The sequence below is a fragment of the Vitis riparia genome, chromosome 17 (genome assembly GCF_004353265.1).
Source record: "Vitis riparia cultivar Riparia Gloire de Montpellier isolate 1030 chromosome 17, EGFV_Vit.rip_1.0, whole genome shotgun sequence".
Lineage (NCBI taxonomy): Eukaryota > Viridiplantae > Streptophyta > Magnoliopsida > Vitales > Vitaceae > Vitis > Vitis riparia.
In genome coordinates this window covers 1,745,640-1,764,970 of record NC_048447.1, presented here as the reverse complement: position 1 = coordinate 1,764,970, position 19,331 = coordinate 1,745,640, and the positions used below count along the sequence as shown (strand labels likewise).

General features: G+C 31.3%; 1 protein-coding gene across 1 annotated transcript; it reads right to left on the bottom strand.

Annotated features, from left to right (window-relative positions):
* Positions 1 to 11,682: 11,682 nt before the first annotated feature.
* Positions 11,683 to 12,486, bottom strand: LOC117904783. Its single transcript, XM_034817540.1, has one exon. The coding sequence runs from the start codon at positions 12,484 to 12,486 to the stop codon at positions 11,683 to 11,685; it is 804 nt and encodes a 267-aa protein (XP_034673431.1).
* Positions 12,487 to 19,331: the final 6,845 nt, after the last annotated feature.

Sequence of the window (19,331 nt, the reverse complement as noted above, 5' to 3'; positions counted from 1 at the left end):
TAGTTTTCACTCAACCACTGACCCTTTAGTTTTAAAATTCGTTTCAGTAACTTTAGAATATTTAAAAAAAAAATTCAAAACTTGTATGATTTTTTTCACTTCTTGAACTTGAACTTGAACTTAAAATTTCATTTGAGTTAGAACGCAATTCTGGAATAGAAGATATAAATGAGTTTTTAGGAGGGCTCTGTTTTCACCCAGTTCTGGACACTCGAAATTTTTTTTAAAAATAAAATAATAGATGACTTTTTAAATTTGATTCAATACTTTTTCTTAATTCTAGACTTCTTGAAATTGATTTTAGACATATAAAATATTAAAAAATATGCTTTCTTGAGGGAGATATGATTTTTCAAAGTCATACCTACTGTACATGATGGAATCTAGACATCCGATTAACTTTTTAAAAATATTTTTGAGTACTACCCGACCCTGGATTCATTTTTATATTATATAAACACTTTGAACGATGTGTGTGATTTTTTGTATAATTTTATGTGATGACTTATTATTTTTTTTTAAATCAGTTTATGCATGTCACTATTTTTTTTTTACCTAATCTGGACCTTCTGAAACTTTTGGGTGTCTTTGATGCAATTTGTCATTTGAATGAGTGTTTGGTTTTTGGTATCTTGTTCTAGATGTGTAGGAGTTGTTTCTTGAAAATTTTTGTAATAAAATTCCACTCCAATATATTTTTTTAGAAATTGTTTTGTGATGCTCCCTTTTCTAATTGCATGTTGATGACCTAGTACTTGCTTGAATTTGTTATCTATTTTTAGAGTCATTTGACTTATTTTGGCTCAATTTTGGCTTTGGTACTGTATATTAGACATAATAAAGATGTTGTATAATTTATACTTGTCCTAAACACTCTAGCATTTTTGGAGGAACCTTATAAATTATGCATGTTATTCAGTTACGCTCTTTATCATTTGTTTTTCGGAATTTTATGAACATGCATGTTGTTGTGAGCCTTGTCCATATTTGATTCCATCCTTAGGTGCCTAGATGTTTGTTCGATTTGCTCTGATAAAATACATGTCGTATGCTATATTTTTGTGCTAACTTTAACATTTTATGATAGCACTTGAGAGGCAATCCAGGTACACATCTTAACCTTCCTTTGCGATTGCGATTTGATTTCTTTTTTGGTATGCTAGTTTTGAAATCACCTTAGCCTACCTAGGGTTTTCTTTATTGTTTTATTTTCCCTTTTTAAATAAAATAAAATAAATGGCGACTCCAACTTTTCTAAAACTAATTTTTCACCAATAAAAATGAGTCTTGCCATTGAGTGGGGATGCACGTGAAAAATGCGGTCCACAAATTGGTGACTCCAACTTTTCCAAAACTAATTTTTCACCAATAAAAAAGAGTTTTGCCATTGAGTGGGGGACGCACATGAAAAATGCGAGTCCACAGTTTTTTTTTTTCTTTCTCATCTTATTTCTCGTCCACGACACCTTCAATGCTAGGAGCATTGGCCCACATGCCATCGCTGATGGAAACTAGTTACCAGCAGCCTCGCGCGTCATCACTAACAACAACCAATAATCGATAGCCCCACAATCGTCGACCTCTCTCCGGCCACTTCACTCGTATCTCTCTCTTTCTTATCTTTTATTTATTTAGTTATTTATTTATTATTATATTATTCCTTTTCTTCCTTTTTCCTTTTACTTCCCTTTGTGCATCGCCATAGGTGTGCCACTATCTTCATTGTCGCTCCCCATGGCTACCAATCTCCCATTGTTGCTTCATCTTTATCCACGGTTTTGAGAGATAGGTAAGTTTTTATTTTGTTACATTTATATTTACTTTTATTTTATGTAATGTTATTTAATTTCTATAATATTCATTTACGGATTTGAGCTTGAATTTCGTTTAATTGGACTTGTGTTTGATGTATTTGTTCCATTTGGGTTTTGTTATTCAGGTTGTTGCTTTGTATTGGACTTTATATATTATTGATTTGGGCCATTAAATTTTATTCATATTGAGTTTTCTTGCAATTAGGTTGTGTTTTGGCATTGTGCTGAGAATAAGAAGAGCAAGATGGGAGCAGTTAGGGTGGTTGAAGCAAGGTATGGGCATGGGCAAAAAGTTGGTGGAGCTTGATTTGGGATAAAAATATCACTTGTAGCAAGGAAAAGGGTGAGAGGACCGCTCTTTAAATTTTCTCTTCTTTTTGGATTTTTTTTTTCCTATGTGAGGATTGAAAGTTCTTATGTATTTTGGAGACCTATTTGGGAGGTTGTTGGAGAGCTATAGACTGAGGGATTGCATTGTAAAAGGGTAAATGTGTATTCATCTTTATCCTCATTTTTTATTTTATTTTTTGTACATATTTGTATATGTTTCTACGCACATCTATATTTGTTTCAATGTATTTTTGTGTATATGTTTGATTGTTTTTTGGTATTCATTATTTTGTAGACATATTACTGTCATAAATATTCCAATATTATTCTGTTTATAATTTTTGTTTAATATTTATTTATTTATGTTGTTATTAAAGGAATAATGATATTAGTCATAGGTTATTTAAATGAATAAGGATTATTTGTTCATTGATTCACTATATGATTTTTCTTGTTTGAAATTTTTATAGTAAATAATCTTTTTATTTTATTATTTATTTATTTATTTTGTCTCTTGTTTAAATAAAGTGTTAAAGTTGATTCTCTTTAATAAACTAAAGTCATGGATAATGAATCTTGGATTTTTTTTAAAAAAAATTAAATAAAGTTTTTTTATCAATAAATAAAAGTCTACTTTCTGTATAAAAGCTATTGACATTTATTCTTAAATAAATTGAACTGATTTAGTTTTGTAAATAAAATTATAAAAATCTATCTTTATTAAAAGTAAAAAAAATTCAACCATTAAACTCATAATTTTATTCTATTATTATTGTTGTTATTATCTTAGGCAAAATTATCTCTTTAAATATATATTTTTTTTTAAATATCCTTTTTAAGTTAGGTAAAATCATTTTTTAGATAAAATTATTATTATTATTACTATTATTATTATTATTATTATGTTCTTCTTATTCCTTTTCAATAAAAGTCAAGTAAAAAATCATCCTTAAAAAAAAAATCATCCTTAAATAAATACTTACTTTGTAAATAATTTTGTAAAGGTTCTTTTTCCAAATAATTTGTAAAGATTTTCCTTAAATAAAATTAAGATTGGAATAATATTTTCGTTACGAACAAAAAATCTTTTTTTTTTTTTAATAAAACTTGTGCAGAATTTAATTTTTTTTATTTTTTAAGGAAAAATTCCTTTTAAATAAAATTGTAAAAATGTGTCTTTAGTAAAGGTTTATAAAAATTCAATCTTTTAGATAAACTCATAATTTTATGCTATTTTTAAGGTAAATCTTTTTTTAATAAATAAAATTAAAAAAAAAATCTTCTTTTTAGTTTTTATTTTTTTAGCTAAGCAAATAAAATTATAATTTTTTTTAGACAAAATTCTTTTTTTAAAAAAAATCTTCATGAATCTTTTAAGCAATTTATAAGCATCTTTATTTATTTATTTACTTATTTTTACTTGTTTATTTTTAATGATAAAAATAAATCAAATTCTTTTCAAATAAAATTGTGAAAATGTAGATTTCCATTTAAAAAAAAAAATCCTTTTAAAATAAAACAAAAATCAAATTGAAAAATCAAATTGGAAAATCAATTTAGAATGCTTTTGCAGATAAAATATGAAAAATTGGTTTTCTTTATTATTATTATTATTATTATTATTATTATTATTCTTGTTGTTGTTGTTGTTGTTGTTGTTGTTGTTGTTGTTGTTGTTGTTGTTATTATTATTATTATTATTATTAATTCATTCTTTTATAGTAAATTGAATTTTAACATTTCTCTAAATAAATCTATAAAAGTCTTTTTTTTAAATAAAAAAAAAAATCTTTTGCAAATAAAGTTATGTATTTATTTATTTATTTTAAATAATTTGTATAAATCACTTTTCTTAAATGAAAAATCAAATTGAGATACTTTTGTAAATAAAGTTGTAAAAATTCATTCTTTTCTATTAAAAGCAAGTAAAAATAATTTTTGTTGTCAAATTGAAATTTTGTGATAAATTCTTTTGATACAATAAGTGTAAATAACTATTTTTGAAAGTTGAATACAAATGAAATTGAATCAAATTACTTTAAAAAAATAAATTGACTCTTTTTTTTCCTATAAATAAATAAATTGAAATCATTAATTCAAAATTGTTTTTAATAAAATCCTTTAAAGTTTCTTGAAAACTATTTTTTTTTAAATGTTTTTTTTAATCAATTCAATAATTCATTTTGCATAATTCTCTTGTCATTTATTTTGTGCATTCTTGCAATTAGATTTTATTGTCATTATTGTTTTGTTCCTTTAATCTTGGTATCCATGATTAATTAACTAATTGTTGCAATTCTCTTAATTCATTTAGTAGAGACCGTAGGTATAAGGGCTTAGAAGGGTACTACGGCTCACCATCGTACCTTCTCGATAGGTAACCTAACCCCCGAATTCAGACTCGATTTTTACATACATGTATTTTCCAAATAAAGAGTCACACAAGGTTTTCTTTCTTATTTTGTTTTCCCTTTAAAAAAAATAAAATAAGTGGCGACTTCAAGTCTTTTCTAAAAATCAAACTTTCACTAAATGAAAAGTGAGTCTTGCTATTGAGTGGGAACATATTTTTCATTTTGTGGACCCGCATTTTTCACATGCATTCCTGCTCAAAGGCAAGACTCGCTTTTCATTTAGTGAAAATTGCAGGTCCACAAAATGGCAACTCCATTGGGGATAAAGAAGATCAAACTTGAACTCGAGTTAAGGGAAACGTGGCATTTGTTTAATCTATCAATGGATATCCTCTCATGATCCCTTTGTTGTATATTTGCATGTTTTTAGGGCACATGAGTGTTGACATGATGATTATTTTCTATATATATTGAATGTGCCTTACTATATATTGATTCTTGTTATTATGTGTGTTTGTATATATTTGTTTATGTTTGTATATATCTATTTTGAATGATTATGTACTACATGACTACTATTTTTTTGCACGATGATTGTCTATGCTCGATTGCTATGATCAATTATGATATTGACACGTTGATAATATTGATTGATTCTCTTGCCATGATTATCCTGCTCATTTTGATATGTATATTTACATTATTGTATATCTTATTTGTCTCGACACATTGATTTTCTCTATTGCACATTATTTTGATCATTTTTCATCATGTTATTTATTCTTGTTGTATACTTATCTTGCTTGTCCTATTTCTTGTTTGGCTTGCGTGTAGATATGGATGATATATTTGTTCTTTGTATGACTGTCTATTGCATTACTTCTCTCCTTCTATGTGATGCATGTATTGCTTGTTTGTGTGGGACACATATCCATCCCTTTATCTCCAACTCCCTAGTCTCGGTCGACCTTGTGTCCCTTGATCTCGTATTTCATGAGACTTGTTATCTAACCAAGCTAGTGATTTGGATTAGGGTCTAGTGATAGGTTATATCTCTGTTTGGAAGCATTATGGAGGTGGTCAACACATTGATGCTGATTAGAGTCTGATATTTGAAGACTTGTATAGCCTAGAGCTAGATTTCAAGATATTTGTGTGACCGATGTGTTTTCTTTCTAGTCTCATAGGATTTTCAGATGCAACCACACCGTTCACTATGCACTTTAGATCATCACTGAGTGTTGAAAGATGTGAGAGCCTTCACCATTAGGAAACCCCTTGGGATGCGAGGTAGTACATGTGTGGAGGTGATGACCACCTTGCATGGAAGCGTTCTATCTCTTCGAAGGTGTGTAAGAGGTTGAATACTATTGGAGGGTACGATCACTTCTATTAGAGATCCTTTAAAATCCACCCCTACACCTTTTAAAATCACCTTAACCCTATAGGTTAAGCCTTAGATCTTTTTATTAGGATTTCTTCCTCGCACGTGGTGCATTTAAAAGCCTTCATGGCCACTTTAGTCATAGCATGGATCCAGTACTCCCTCTTTTGGTCTCCAATTGAGCGTGCTTAGAGATTGGTGCAAGTTTATATATCAATTAAACCATCATTTGTCGTTTTAAGTTAGATTCTTTCTTTCGCTCATTGAGTTTGACGTGTTTTCTTCCTAGGACTTTGGTCAACCTCTATTTCTTAACTTTATCACTTTCTTCCAGTTTGTTGTTACATTCTATGCTTAATACTTTGGGATATTTTCGTCAATCATGATCACATTTTTGCATTGTACACTTGTCATGGGCCTGATACCCCATTCTTTATTTGATGCTTGATTTTATTTTCATCTGGATGCTCATATTTTCATTACAGAAAGGTGAAATGCATGTTTTCATATTCACACTTTTTTTAGAGATTCGCCTTTATCACCTTATCATTTTCCTTTATAGAGCTCGATTTGGAAGTTAAGTCAGGTGCCTCCAGTCAACTGGAGTATTGATCTCGTGATAACGTTGTTCTACACACCTTTTTTTTTTTTTTTTATCTTGGATTATGAATTTTCTAATCATATTTGTAGCCTCATAATGGACACCTTTATGACTCTAAAGTTCCTATCATACATCCAGATTTTGCATTCCCACCTTAGGACCATGTGTTTGCATGTCACATTGTTGTCTTTAGAGTCTTTTCTCATGTCCCACGTTCGTTTTGATTATTTTGCATTGTAAAAAGTCAGTCTAGGAGTCAGTTGAGTCTGGAGTCGCAACTTTGGAGAAGGGTTGAAGGTCAATTAATCAGATAAGATTCTTATTAGAGTTCAAACAATTCACTTGAGATGTTAGACGGGTTAGCTGCCAGACTGGCTTCTATTCAAGAGTTCATGACCGAGATGAGTACGTGTTTAGATCAAATAGAGAGCTCACACCAGGATCATCAACCAATCGGTATCAACACTATCGAGACAATTCCCCATGCATCTCAGACAGCACAGGTTCTTCCACTTGGGACTTCATATGACGTTTCATTTCATCTATCAGATCATTGTGAGATTGCTCCACCTCCTATTGCCATAGTGTTGCCTCTCATTATTCCCACTACTGATGACACTAGATTGGCTGAGTAGAAGGCTAGGGTTGAGAGACTTGAGTCCAGGATAAGACAAATTAGATTGTAGGATGGAAATCTGACTTGGGATGATACAGATGGCATACCGATGACTAGCTTACCCACCAAGTTTCGCATGCCAGACATTGAGTGTTATAATGGAGTTGGTTGTCCAAATATCCATCTAAGACTCTAAGCATAGTCATGAGAGCATATGGGTTAGACGATGCACAGTTAGTGGCTATTTTCTCCATGTCACTTAGTGGGGCAGCACAAAGATGGTTTGCCTCAGTTGAGTCTTCGAGACTTCGCTCTTGGGAGAATCTAGCTCATGAGTTCCTATCTCAATTTGTTTCTAATGTTGATATTGATATGTCCAAATGAGAGCTGAAAGCCACTAGACAAAGGTCGGACAAGTCCATTTCTTCCTTTGTCAATTTTTAAAGGGCAAAGGTGGTCAGTATGGTGGACCAACCTAAGGAGCAAGATCAAATTGATATGGTTCTTCAAAGCCTATAGTCGAGGTTTGCTAGACGTCTCATGGGCATTCCATTCCATAATCTCAGGAGTTTGATTCAAACAGCTTTTAGTGTTGAGGAGGCCATTGCTCGAGGATTATGGATAAATATTGTTTCTCCCCCTTACAGTAAGGAGAAAAGGCCAATTGGATCATCTAGCATATCTAAAGAGGTTAACACTATTAGCTATCAGCATTAGAGGCCTTCACATCACTCATACTATAGGTCTCTTACAATCAGAGCTCATTTCCCTCATTTGCAGCATCAGTATCAACTGGTTTATGCTTAGCAGCCTTACATTGCTCAGACTAGCATATAGTCACAACCGTCACCTCTGAAAGCTATTGGTCCCTAACCACCTAGACCATGTGCATAGAGGCCTGCGAGACAATACACTCCATTGGACATGAGTTTGACTAGAGCTTTTGAGAAGCTCAGAGATGTTGGCTTGATTGTTCATTTGTCACCACACCCTTTGCCACATCCCATTCCTCCTCATTTTCATCTACATGAGCACTGTTTATTTCATTAGACTCAAGGACATGCTATTGATTATTGTTCGTTACTTTGCAATGTCATACAGGATTTGATTGATACTAGGTTGGTCAACTTGTCTGGACTACGTGTGACTGCCAATCCCTTGCCTACACATTCTACGCATACAATTCCCTCACCTCCTAGTCTTCAGTAGGATTATGGATGTTGATGATATTCTGGGATCACTTGACATTTTGAGATTTTCTTGTTTGAGGATTTCTTTCAATTGATATGGGTGTGTCGCTTTGTAAAGTTTCAATACGAAGTGCACCTTGGTTTGGTTATGGAAGTCCTTAAAGTTTTTTTTTTTTTTTTGTTTTATTGAGTCTAGTTTTGGTTCAAAGTCTCGGTTTATAGTTCATGTTAAGAGTCCAGTTGTTCGTAGTCCCTTATGTTACACACATGATGTACTCACTAGCTCATTTAGTGATACGATATTTTTGTTATGAGTATATTTTTTTTCTTTCTAATGAGTATATTTTACATCTTTTGTATTGATGTGTTGCATTGTTGATATGAGACATCTTTCACTTGCATAAATTGATCACTTGGGTTGACCTATCATGGAGGATACTAAGCATATTGACCTAGGATCAAGGGATCGACCTAGGGAGTTTGAGACTATAAATCATCCCACCTTTTGATCAGAGTTGTACCATATCCACATTCATACCTGGACTCGTTGGACTCGATGACCCATTTATGATGAGCTTTGTATGGCATTACTTATTCACACTTTTACATGACTCTTCCTTCCATTCATATACTATTCTTTCCAGACCTTCTTTGATATGACCAGGTATGGTTTGAGATAATTGGACCTATGGTCAACTTTGCATGTTGATGTTTTAAAAAAAAAATTGGGACATCGTATAGGTTGGATATTATTTAAATGAGTTCATTACACTTAAGGGGTATTCAAATGATACCCAAAAATCAAAATCCAAAAATACTAAAAAATTAGCAATGGTACGAAGAATGTGAGGAATCCTCACTTTCTTTGTATCCTCTTCATTCTCCACTTCTATGATGTTTTAAAAATGTTTAGGGAGTTGATATGGCTTAGATATTGTTTACATTCGTTCATTATACTTAGTGGGTATTCAAATGATGCTTGAAAAAAATCAAAATCCAAAAATACTAACAAATTAGAAAGGGTACCAAGAATGTGAGGAATCTCACATTCTTCATGTCCTCCCTACTCTCTACTTCTTTGATATTTTTTTTTTAATTGGGACTTCATATGATTTAGATATTGTTTAGATAAGTTCAGTACATTTGGAGGGTGTTAAATGGATCCTTGAAAAATTCAAAATGGAAATTTACTAAAAAAATCAGCGAGGGGTTTGGATTTCCATATTGTTACTAATTATACATTTTTCGTATTTTCAATATTTCAACCAAATTTTTTTGTGTAATTCAATTCAAACGCTGAGAAATAATTTAGTCATATACTTCTCAATTAATAATTAGTACACAACTAATTTAATTTTAAATTAATATATATTTTTTAAAATTTATTTCTATTTTTTCCTATTTTTTCACTTCATAAACCAATTATATTGCTTTTCACACTTCAAATATTCATCCAATTTTGTCAACAAATAATTTGATGTTAAAATAAATTAAATTTACTTTTCCCTAATTTATAAATTATATCACCAAATTATTTTGAAATTTTTTTGTTTATTTTAAATTTAATTTTTATCTTTACCTCTCGGATTTAATCACTTTATATTACAAAAATAAAAAAAAATTCAATTTATTTTTCCAAAATTTTCTTTATTTTTTTGCTTCATAAAAAAAATTTCTAAAACAAAATAATTACATTAAACATGATTTTATAATTGGTCATTGTAATCGATGTTAACAATGTGTGCTGCATGGGATTAATTCCCATGGCAACCGTTGGGTACCTAAAGAATTGTTTTTTTATTTATTTATTTTGCATGTCATGTGTCTTAATCCTATTAGCCTAAAAAAGTGGGTATGGTGTGAAAAGTGATTTCCGGTATTGTAGCATTACCGTCTATTTTATTTTATTTTTGGCCCATCATAAAAAATAAAATCAAATCAAACTGTTTGTACACGTTAAAGCCTACACTTTAGCCTTATAGGTAATTAAATATAAAGCATAGGCCCACTTTAATAATTTCCCTAACATTTATTATTTTCTATTATTTTTGGAAACCGACCATGGCCTTAGGTTTCTGTATTCTATAAATTTTTTACTATGTGTGGAAACAGACATTTTCCAATGAAATGTAGTTGGTATCAAAGGCATGACCCACCTAGCAAGTGGCTGCCCTATTCTACCAACTCATAAGGGAGAACACTCACAAATGTTATCGGAGCAGAAGAGATCATTGTCTCATAGTTTCAAACAAAGGCCTAAACGTCAAAGCCATGGGCCTACAAGTTACATCAAAATATGAAAATTAATTTCCAAAAGGTTGATACATATCTCATTTCGTTTTACGGGGTGGAGGTCTTTTGGCCGGCCATGCATGCTTTGAAAATTCACCTCTTCAACTTTTTTCCTCTTTCTAGAACTCTTTTGGGTCCCCCTTTTCCGGCATCCTTTGGAGCCATCTATGACATTAAGTTTGAAAACGTCAAATTTTTGCTTAATATGTTCATGAACCACACCCTTCAAATATGGTATTAAGATTATGTTTAGATTTGATTTTAAAAAAAAAAATTAGACGTGTGTTGTAATACTTGAAAATGTTTTTCTTTGTCAAAATTTTAAATATATATATATATACAATAATCAAGTGATTTAATGATTTTCAAAATCATATTTTTGTTGTTATATGTCCGATTATTAAAAACGTTTTCATAATACCTTTTGGGGTATATATATGAACATTAATTGATTTTTGTAATCAACTGTTTGTTTGTTATGTAAGTAGTATGAATATTAACAAAAATAACCAAAAATACTATGAGGAAGATGGATCACTTCCAGGTTCCAAACCAGAAACCACTCCGCTCCAAATCATAGTGCTTGGCTTGGCATCAAAGCATAGCAAATAAGTGCTCCCAATCTTCCAACTCAAGCAATGAGTGTGTGGCCTCCTTAGCCTCCATCAATTCTTTGGTATAACATCCACAAGAAAAAGAAAACATCACCCATTGGATGTTGTTCTTTCCTTTTTCTACTAATTAATTAATATTATGGATTATGATCTTCATATACTACTAAGATACAAAAGGTAGGTAGGGATCACTCTAAAAAAAATTAAATTTCTAACCCCATTCTTATCTTGCTAATATTAATGGAATGATGCATGTAGAAGTTTGTTGAAGCTCTCCATTTAAAAGATTCAAATTAAACTTTAAAGTGGTTCTTGGTAAGAAATTTTGTTTTTCAAAATTCTAGGTTGAAGGATGCAAGAGGACTAAATTCCGGTTGCCAAGAGAGTTCCCATTACAAGGTTTATTAGAATTTGTAATGAACACATGTAATCTTATTCTAATAAGCTCTTTTACATAATGCATATGTAGTATGCTAGCTAGAAGTAATCACACTCCTCCATTGAGAATATCCATAAGGCGTTGATCTGATTCAACTCTCTCCAGTCGCATCTGATTCCTACACTTTTGAATGAATTCTTCAACTTTTCTGTTCAACTCATCATGACTTAGCAATTCATCCTTCCTCAGATTTGGAATTTGAGTCTCCCTGAACGATGACCTTGCTTCCACAAAAGTGCTGGACTTCCTCATCTCCCTCTCCCTGGGGGCCAAGCTGCTGCTTCCATTACCACATGATGGTGGCACATCCCATGTCTCGCTCTTCCTGAGGTGCCGTGTGGCTGGAATCCCATGTTCCTCCACGATCGCTTTCCATGTCGCCTCTAGGCTTTCATTTTGCCATGGAACAACTGCTCTGCTCTCCAATTTCACCGCTGTCTCTTCGGCAATGCAGTTCCAGCGACTGTCGTCCATCACCATGGAGGTTTTCACAGGCGCTTCCTCATCACCGGAGACCTCTAACAAAACATCTTTTACTGATGAGTAGTCCAGTAGTGCAGTGCATTCCTCTACAAGGGAGGAGTAGTCCAGTGCAGTGAATTCCTCTATAAGGGAGGAAGATGAAGATGGAGAAGATGAAAATGAAGATGCAATGATAATGATGAGGATGAGAATGAAATTGATAATAATGTAAGCATAAGGGGGAGACAACCAGATTTTCAACCACGCACAAAAGCTTGGAATACCATAACATAAGAGGCTGAACGTGTAAGAGATTTTTGGATTCAACATGAGGACAGTGGAGATGATGCCTATTGATAACAGGACCTGCTTGACAACCCAGATGGCCATATGGAATCTGCTTATACTATTACAAATATACTTCCAAAGCATGTCTGAGGCCAGAGCTCTATAACAAGTTCTAACCCAGAAAGAAAGAAATGATAGAAAGAAGAAGCAACCTCAAAAACTCGGTTCCTTTATCAAACCACAGCAACCACGGCTGAGAATATCTTTAGGGAGATCGATATATAGCCTTAATCTTGCTATTCTCAAGCAAAAATAGGAGAAAGCAAACTAAAGCTACCTACACATTTCTGCCAGTTTCTGATCAAAATATGGTGTAGAGAATCAAAGGAAAACACCAGACATAGATTGTATTTGGGAAACTGAAATGGAGCTGCCCAAGAATCAAATGAAAGGGAGGAGCCCAGAATAGGGTAAAGGGGACAAAGGAGAACATCTTCAAAGAAGCACAGTAGAGAAGGTACGGAATCAAATAGGAGCACTCAGCCAAACTGGGCTCACCACAACGCCAAGCTGCTGCTTTTATAGAAGCAGACGTGCTTAAACTCCTACTTGTCTGTGCCTTTAATCATCCTATTAAGGAAATTATGAACTTATCAAATTCTCAATAGTCTTTGATGCTTCCAATAATAACATTTTAAATATTTATAATATTATGACTCTTGGTAGTATCACAAATAATTACATTTTTAGTCTATTTATTTTGGTCATTACACACGTTGATTGTGTAATTTTACAAATATATGTGACCAAATACTTTCTTGATTTTTCTAAAAAAAAAATACAATAATACCAAAGTAGCCCTAAGTATGAAAACAGAATAATACAAAAATATGAATTAATTGTAGTCAACAAATTTATTAAAAAAAAGACATTCATGTATCTCAAGAGTCTTTCAACCAATCAAATAAATGCCATTCATGAAGTTTTACTATTCTCCAAAGCATTCCCATTGAAAACGACTTTTATTTTTAAAAAATTGAAAAATTATATTTAACGTTACCTTTTTCTTCCGGTCATTCCAAGTCAATGCCCAAGTCTACGCATTCATATCTTTTCTCCTAACAATAATAATAAAGGTGATTGTATAGGCTGACGTCATACTCATGATCGATCACCTTCATCATCAGTCCATCTCCCTTCTTATATGGAAATTACTAATTAAAGAAAAAATATTTTAAAAAATTATTTTTTAAAATATTTTAATAATAATAAATATCTAAGAAAAAGAGAGAAAAATTACTCAAAATTTTCCTTTAAAAAGTTAAGGAAAGTTTATTTAAGCATATTCTTTACCATATTTTATTTTTCTTTCATCAATTTTTCTATAAATAATCAGATTAAAATCATCAAAAACACATTTTTCCAACGTCTTCCATATTTTTTTAATAATTTTCCTTCCTCTTTTCCACCCATACCATTTTTGATATTTTTTTTTTCTTTCATATTATGCTTGAATAATTTTCTCAATATCATTTCCCCTTCCTTTGCTTCTCTGCCCATCAGCTTTGTAAGCACTTTGAATGAACTTTGATAGATAAATTATCTTTTTGTCCTATATTTTGAAACATAATTAGGGAGTAGTTATATTTAATAGGTATTTGATAATAATTTTAAAAAATATTTTTAACATTTTTAATATTTAAAAAATAAAATTTTTAAAAAATAAAATTTTTAAAAATATTAGAAAGACTAAAATTACTTACAAACTCTTAATTATATAATCTATGAGAGTTGTTAAATTTTTAATTTTTTAATTTTTTCTAATTTTTTAATTTTTATTTTTTTCCTTTTGGTCAAAAGGTGTCAAATTTTTATGATAATAAAATAAAATATTAAAATATAATAGTTTCTATCAATCCATGCAGTCAAAGAGAATTATCTGATTAAAATAATTCTCTATCAAGAAGAATAATGGATTTGAAGGCAACTTTTATGGGAAGGTGCAAGGAAGGAGCTTAAAGTTACTTTAGATTTTGTAGGCTAGCGTAGGTGTAATTTCATGTCTATCTATTTCTTTGAAAATCGAGACCTTCTGGAAAAATTGTTTTCAAAAGTCAATATTCCGTCACATCAAAAAAAAAAAAAAAAAAAAGGTTTTTAAAACTTTATTTTTACCATTTCAATTTTAATGTAAAAAAAATTAAATATTAATTTTAATGTTCATGTATACTCATAAAACTTCTTTTAATATTAATTTTTTTCACTTTCTAATGTCTCCATATTAATTGATTTTAATTATTATTTGAACATATTAATCTTAAAATCATAATATATAATAAATAGTAATATAACAAATTAAATAAAAATATAAATATATAATTGTCAAAGATGAAATATTATCCCACAAATAATATACTTGATGATTTAAAATATTAATTATAATAATACATTTGATAAATTAAGGTTTAAATTTAAAATTTATGCTTTATTATTTAGAGGTTTATGATATAAGATTTTTTTATATTAATGTTAAATAAAAGATTTATTTACTTTGTAAATCCTATCACACATAAAAGTAAAAATATATTTGTAATACTATTTTATTATTTTTATTTTTATTTTAAATTTATTATATCAAAATCACAATAAGTGATGACATTTCTATCTTTTTTCTTATGGTTTTAATTTGATCATGGATTTCACTTTTTGTTTGGTTAAAATCTTTAAATTTTTAATTAAAATAAAATATAAAAGAAAATACATTTTTTTTTTGGTAAAAAAAAAAAAAATTGTATTTAACCTTTTATAATAATTTCATAAAAAAAAATAGGTACATCTTTAGGAAAAATAGGTATATTAATTCCTAGGGGAACTAGAACCCCCATCTCCCTTATCATGGTCTATATATTCCTTTGAAGACTTGCAATAAGTGATTAGAGGTCCTCCTCCATCCTAGAAGTAACTTTGAAATCCTAAGTACGTCCTTGACAAAAATAGGTACATCTATTCTTAGAGGAACCGGGACCCTTATCTCTATTCTCATGATCCATATATTCCTTTAGGGACACTTGGGATGGGATTAGAGGTATTTCCCCACCCTGTAACGGACTATGGAACTCTAAGTATATCCTGAAAAAAATTTGATAAATCTAATCATCGAGCAACCGGGACTCCTATCTCTCTTCTCATGGTCCATTTGTTCCTTATGGGACCCTTGGGAAATGATTAGGGGTTGTTTCCCACCCTAAAACGGACTTTCAAACCCTAGGTACATGCTTAAGAAAATTTGGTGGATCCAATCCTTTACCTACCAAGACCCGTATCTCCTTTCACATGGTTTATTTGTTCCTTTAGGGACCCTCAAGAAGTGATTGGAGGTTGTTCCCCACCTTGGAATGAACTTTGGAAACCTAGTATAATCTTAATAAAATATGGTACATCCTAAAGAAAATTTAGTACATCCAATCCTCGAGCTATTGGAAGCCATATCTCCTTTCCCATGGTTCATTTGTTCCTTTGTTTGAGGACCCTCAGGAAGTAATTTGAGGTTGTTCCCCACCCCGAAACAAACTTTGGAACCCTAAGTATATCCTTAAGAAAATTAGATACATTCTTATTAAAATTCGGTACATATAATCCAAGGGCTACCAAGACTCTTATTTCCCTTTCCACGATACATTTTTCCTTTAAGGATCCTCGAGAAATGAGTGGAGGTCATTCCCCACCTCAGAACGGACTTTGGAACCTTAAGTACATCCTTAAGAAAATTGGTTATATATCCTATTCTCAGGCTACTCAAACCCCCATCTCCCTTCTCACGGTCCATTGGTTCCTTTAGGGACCCTTGGGAAGTAATTAAAGGTTGTTCATCACCTCGAAATGGACTTTTGAACCTTAGGTACATCCAATCATCGGGCTATCGAAACCCTTATTTCCCTTCCCATGATCCATTTGTTCCTTTAGGGAACCTCGACAAATTATTGGAGTTCATTCCCCACCCCAGAATGGACTTTGGAACCCTAGGTGGCCATTTGAAGGGAAAAACCTTAACTAGTTAACCTATTTAGTCAACTGATAGTTTCACTGTTTAAACTTCCATCTCAACAAATACTTACTGCTAAAATAAGGTTTGAGCAATCCACAACAATGCACCTCGATCAGTTGACTTGGGCAATCAACTAGTCCTCTTGCCCCTTTACAAAAAATGAAAATTTTCTCAATTTTGCCTCAAAACCAAGGGGACTAGATTGATTATTTAAAAATAAATGAAAGATGCCTTAAACATGAGTGAGATGCATTTGAACACTAATGCACTAGCTCAACCTCACATAGAAAAACTCATCAATTGTAATTTTAGAATCATTTCAAAGAATTATTTAGATTTTAAAGATTTTTAATATTTTTCCAAACAAAAAAAAAAAAAAATTGCTTTTAAGTATTATAAAGCACAACTAATCCACCCAAAGTCACTGTGATGGGCTCAAATTCAACAACAAAAGATAGGGCAAAGTTACAAAAAATAACTTTGTATTTTCACTCATATCTTAATTTTTAAATTATACTCAAATATCAAATAAACCTTTTGCTCAATTTTTTTTTATATATAAAATTTATATAGAATCTTATGTTGGCATCTTAGATTTAAGCAATGAAAGTAATACCAATTTTTCAAAAATTGATTTTTATGGTTAAGATATTAACCTTTAGGTTTGGATGTTCTCAAACCTTAAATTCCAAGTGGTGAAGAATCAAATTGATGTCTTCAAAAGTCTCATAGATCCACAATATTTTGTCTGATGACTCAACCCCGTTCCTTAGCACACAAATGGCGGGTAGTTTGGGAGAGTGAAAGTTAGGGCTCTCTTTTGTTCCTAGATGGTGGAAGACAAAGTGGTCGAAACCCTAACCCGTAGGGAGGGGTATTTATAGGGTTCTTAACTAGGCTTAAGTGACTTGAGCCTACACTTAATCTAATCCAAATTGGATCCTGATTGTTTAATTAACCTCATAAGGTCATGTAATTACATTCAATTAGTCCAATCTAGAAATGTCGTTCACCAACCCATATGCAACTTTACATAATTGCCAAAATGTCCTTATAGACATTAGTGAACCAAGAGTTGATCCAACTCTTAAAACCGTGCTAACAAGGTATATGAGCTTAAGCGGAGACCATTGGGACCATAGAACAATATTAGCTCCCTCAAAATCTAATTATAAAGTTGATTCAACATCCCACCACAAAGTATTAACTGCATTTCAGTATCCAATATAAATTATAGCGAGACATAAAGTGCTTAGGTTCATGACCTATTATCCATTGCATTTAGTTTCCCCATGAATTGACATTCGTAGTCTAATAAGAAAAAAAAAAACTATTAACTTTTTAAGATTATCTTTGTTATCCTTGAGTTATAAATTCTTCTATTGTGCGATCAATTAACATATCTTAATGCACAAAGAGTTTATGTTAAGTTTCACTTAAGGAACTACTTTGATCATAATTTACATGAACACACCTCCTTAGGATCACTCAAGAGGACGCTCTGTCTTAATCTCATGAGATATCATAACACATCTATTAAGAATACCTATACCACCAACTTCTATCAACAATAACCTAATTCATAGGGAATATATGATCATCACTTTAGAATTTTATTTATACATCAAAGTCATTACTAACTTGGGCACAAGCTAAATATTCTCTAAAACTTGAAAGATAACATAAAGAATCGGCTTGATAAAGTCATGATTACTTAATAGTCTTATATCATGACTCATCATATGTCCTATCCAATATGTAACTATACACAATAATGTACTCACTATTGAAAAACTATTTTAATGGTCAAGACCAATTATCTCTCAAATTAAGAGGTAGTGTAATATGTAACTATACACTTACCATAAGAAACTCATCTTGATGACCAAGATCAATCATTTCTCCAATTAAGAAGTGGTGTATTAAAGTCTCTAATGGGTTACTTAGGCCCGCGTACTAGTTGTGAACATGTAATCCACTTGCAAGGAATCTATGACTTTGATCTTTTGTGTAACTTTTAATATATTCAAATTAAGTACAATGCAAGAGATGTAGATTAAAATACTCTCAAAGTATAATACATGGAAATAGAGTAGACAAAAGTAAACTGAAACTTTATTAATAAATAATAAAATTCAAAATTTTATTTTATCATGTAGTGATTTTAAAGACTCTATCCTAACATCTTACACTACAAATATGAAAATATTGACATAATTTTTTTAAGATATGCTTGTACATGTGCAAGAATTTATTAAGCATTTGATTACAATCTATGATTCATATTACTTATTAAAAAAAATGTGTGAGAGCTAAATTCAAACACAAGTGAAAGCATAAGAAGGACTTTTTCCTAAAAAGAAGTATAAAGATTAAATTAAAAGAAAAATGAAATCACAGGATGTTTTTAATAATTTACCCGAATATAAAATATTCCAGTGACGCAGCAAGAACTGAGAAGGACCATCTAAATCAAAACTATGGGTGCCTTATGGAGGGTGTTGTGGGAGCATTAGCTAAGTTCCAAAATTCTTGGCAATTTACTAGTGTTGGATGGAGACAAGGGGCCACAACTTCACCATTTTAAGGGTTTATGAGACAATTCACTCTCCAAAGTGGGGTGGTGGCGGCTCCACTCAACGGCGCCCTTTGCCTTCTCTTTTTCTATAAATTTCCATGTCTTTGTTTATCAAATGAATGGAAATCTCACAAGGCTATAGCCTACAAACTCATTGCTTTGATGCCACTCCAAGCTATTCCCCTCTAAGCTTAATTTGTGGCCTCCCCTCTTCTTGTCATCACACCCATGGCCCCATTCTTGTTTGTATATATATATTCTAATATTGCTTCTGATATTCCCTTATTATGGTGATTGTCTTGTTACGTAGAGTCAATGTTTGTG

What these genes read in the sequence shown, in the direction of transcription:
- LOC117904783 (XM_034817540.1), bottom strand. Translation starts at nt 12,486, where the DNA reads ATGGCCATCTGGGTTGTCAAGCAGGTCCTGTTATCAATAGGCATCATC.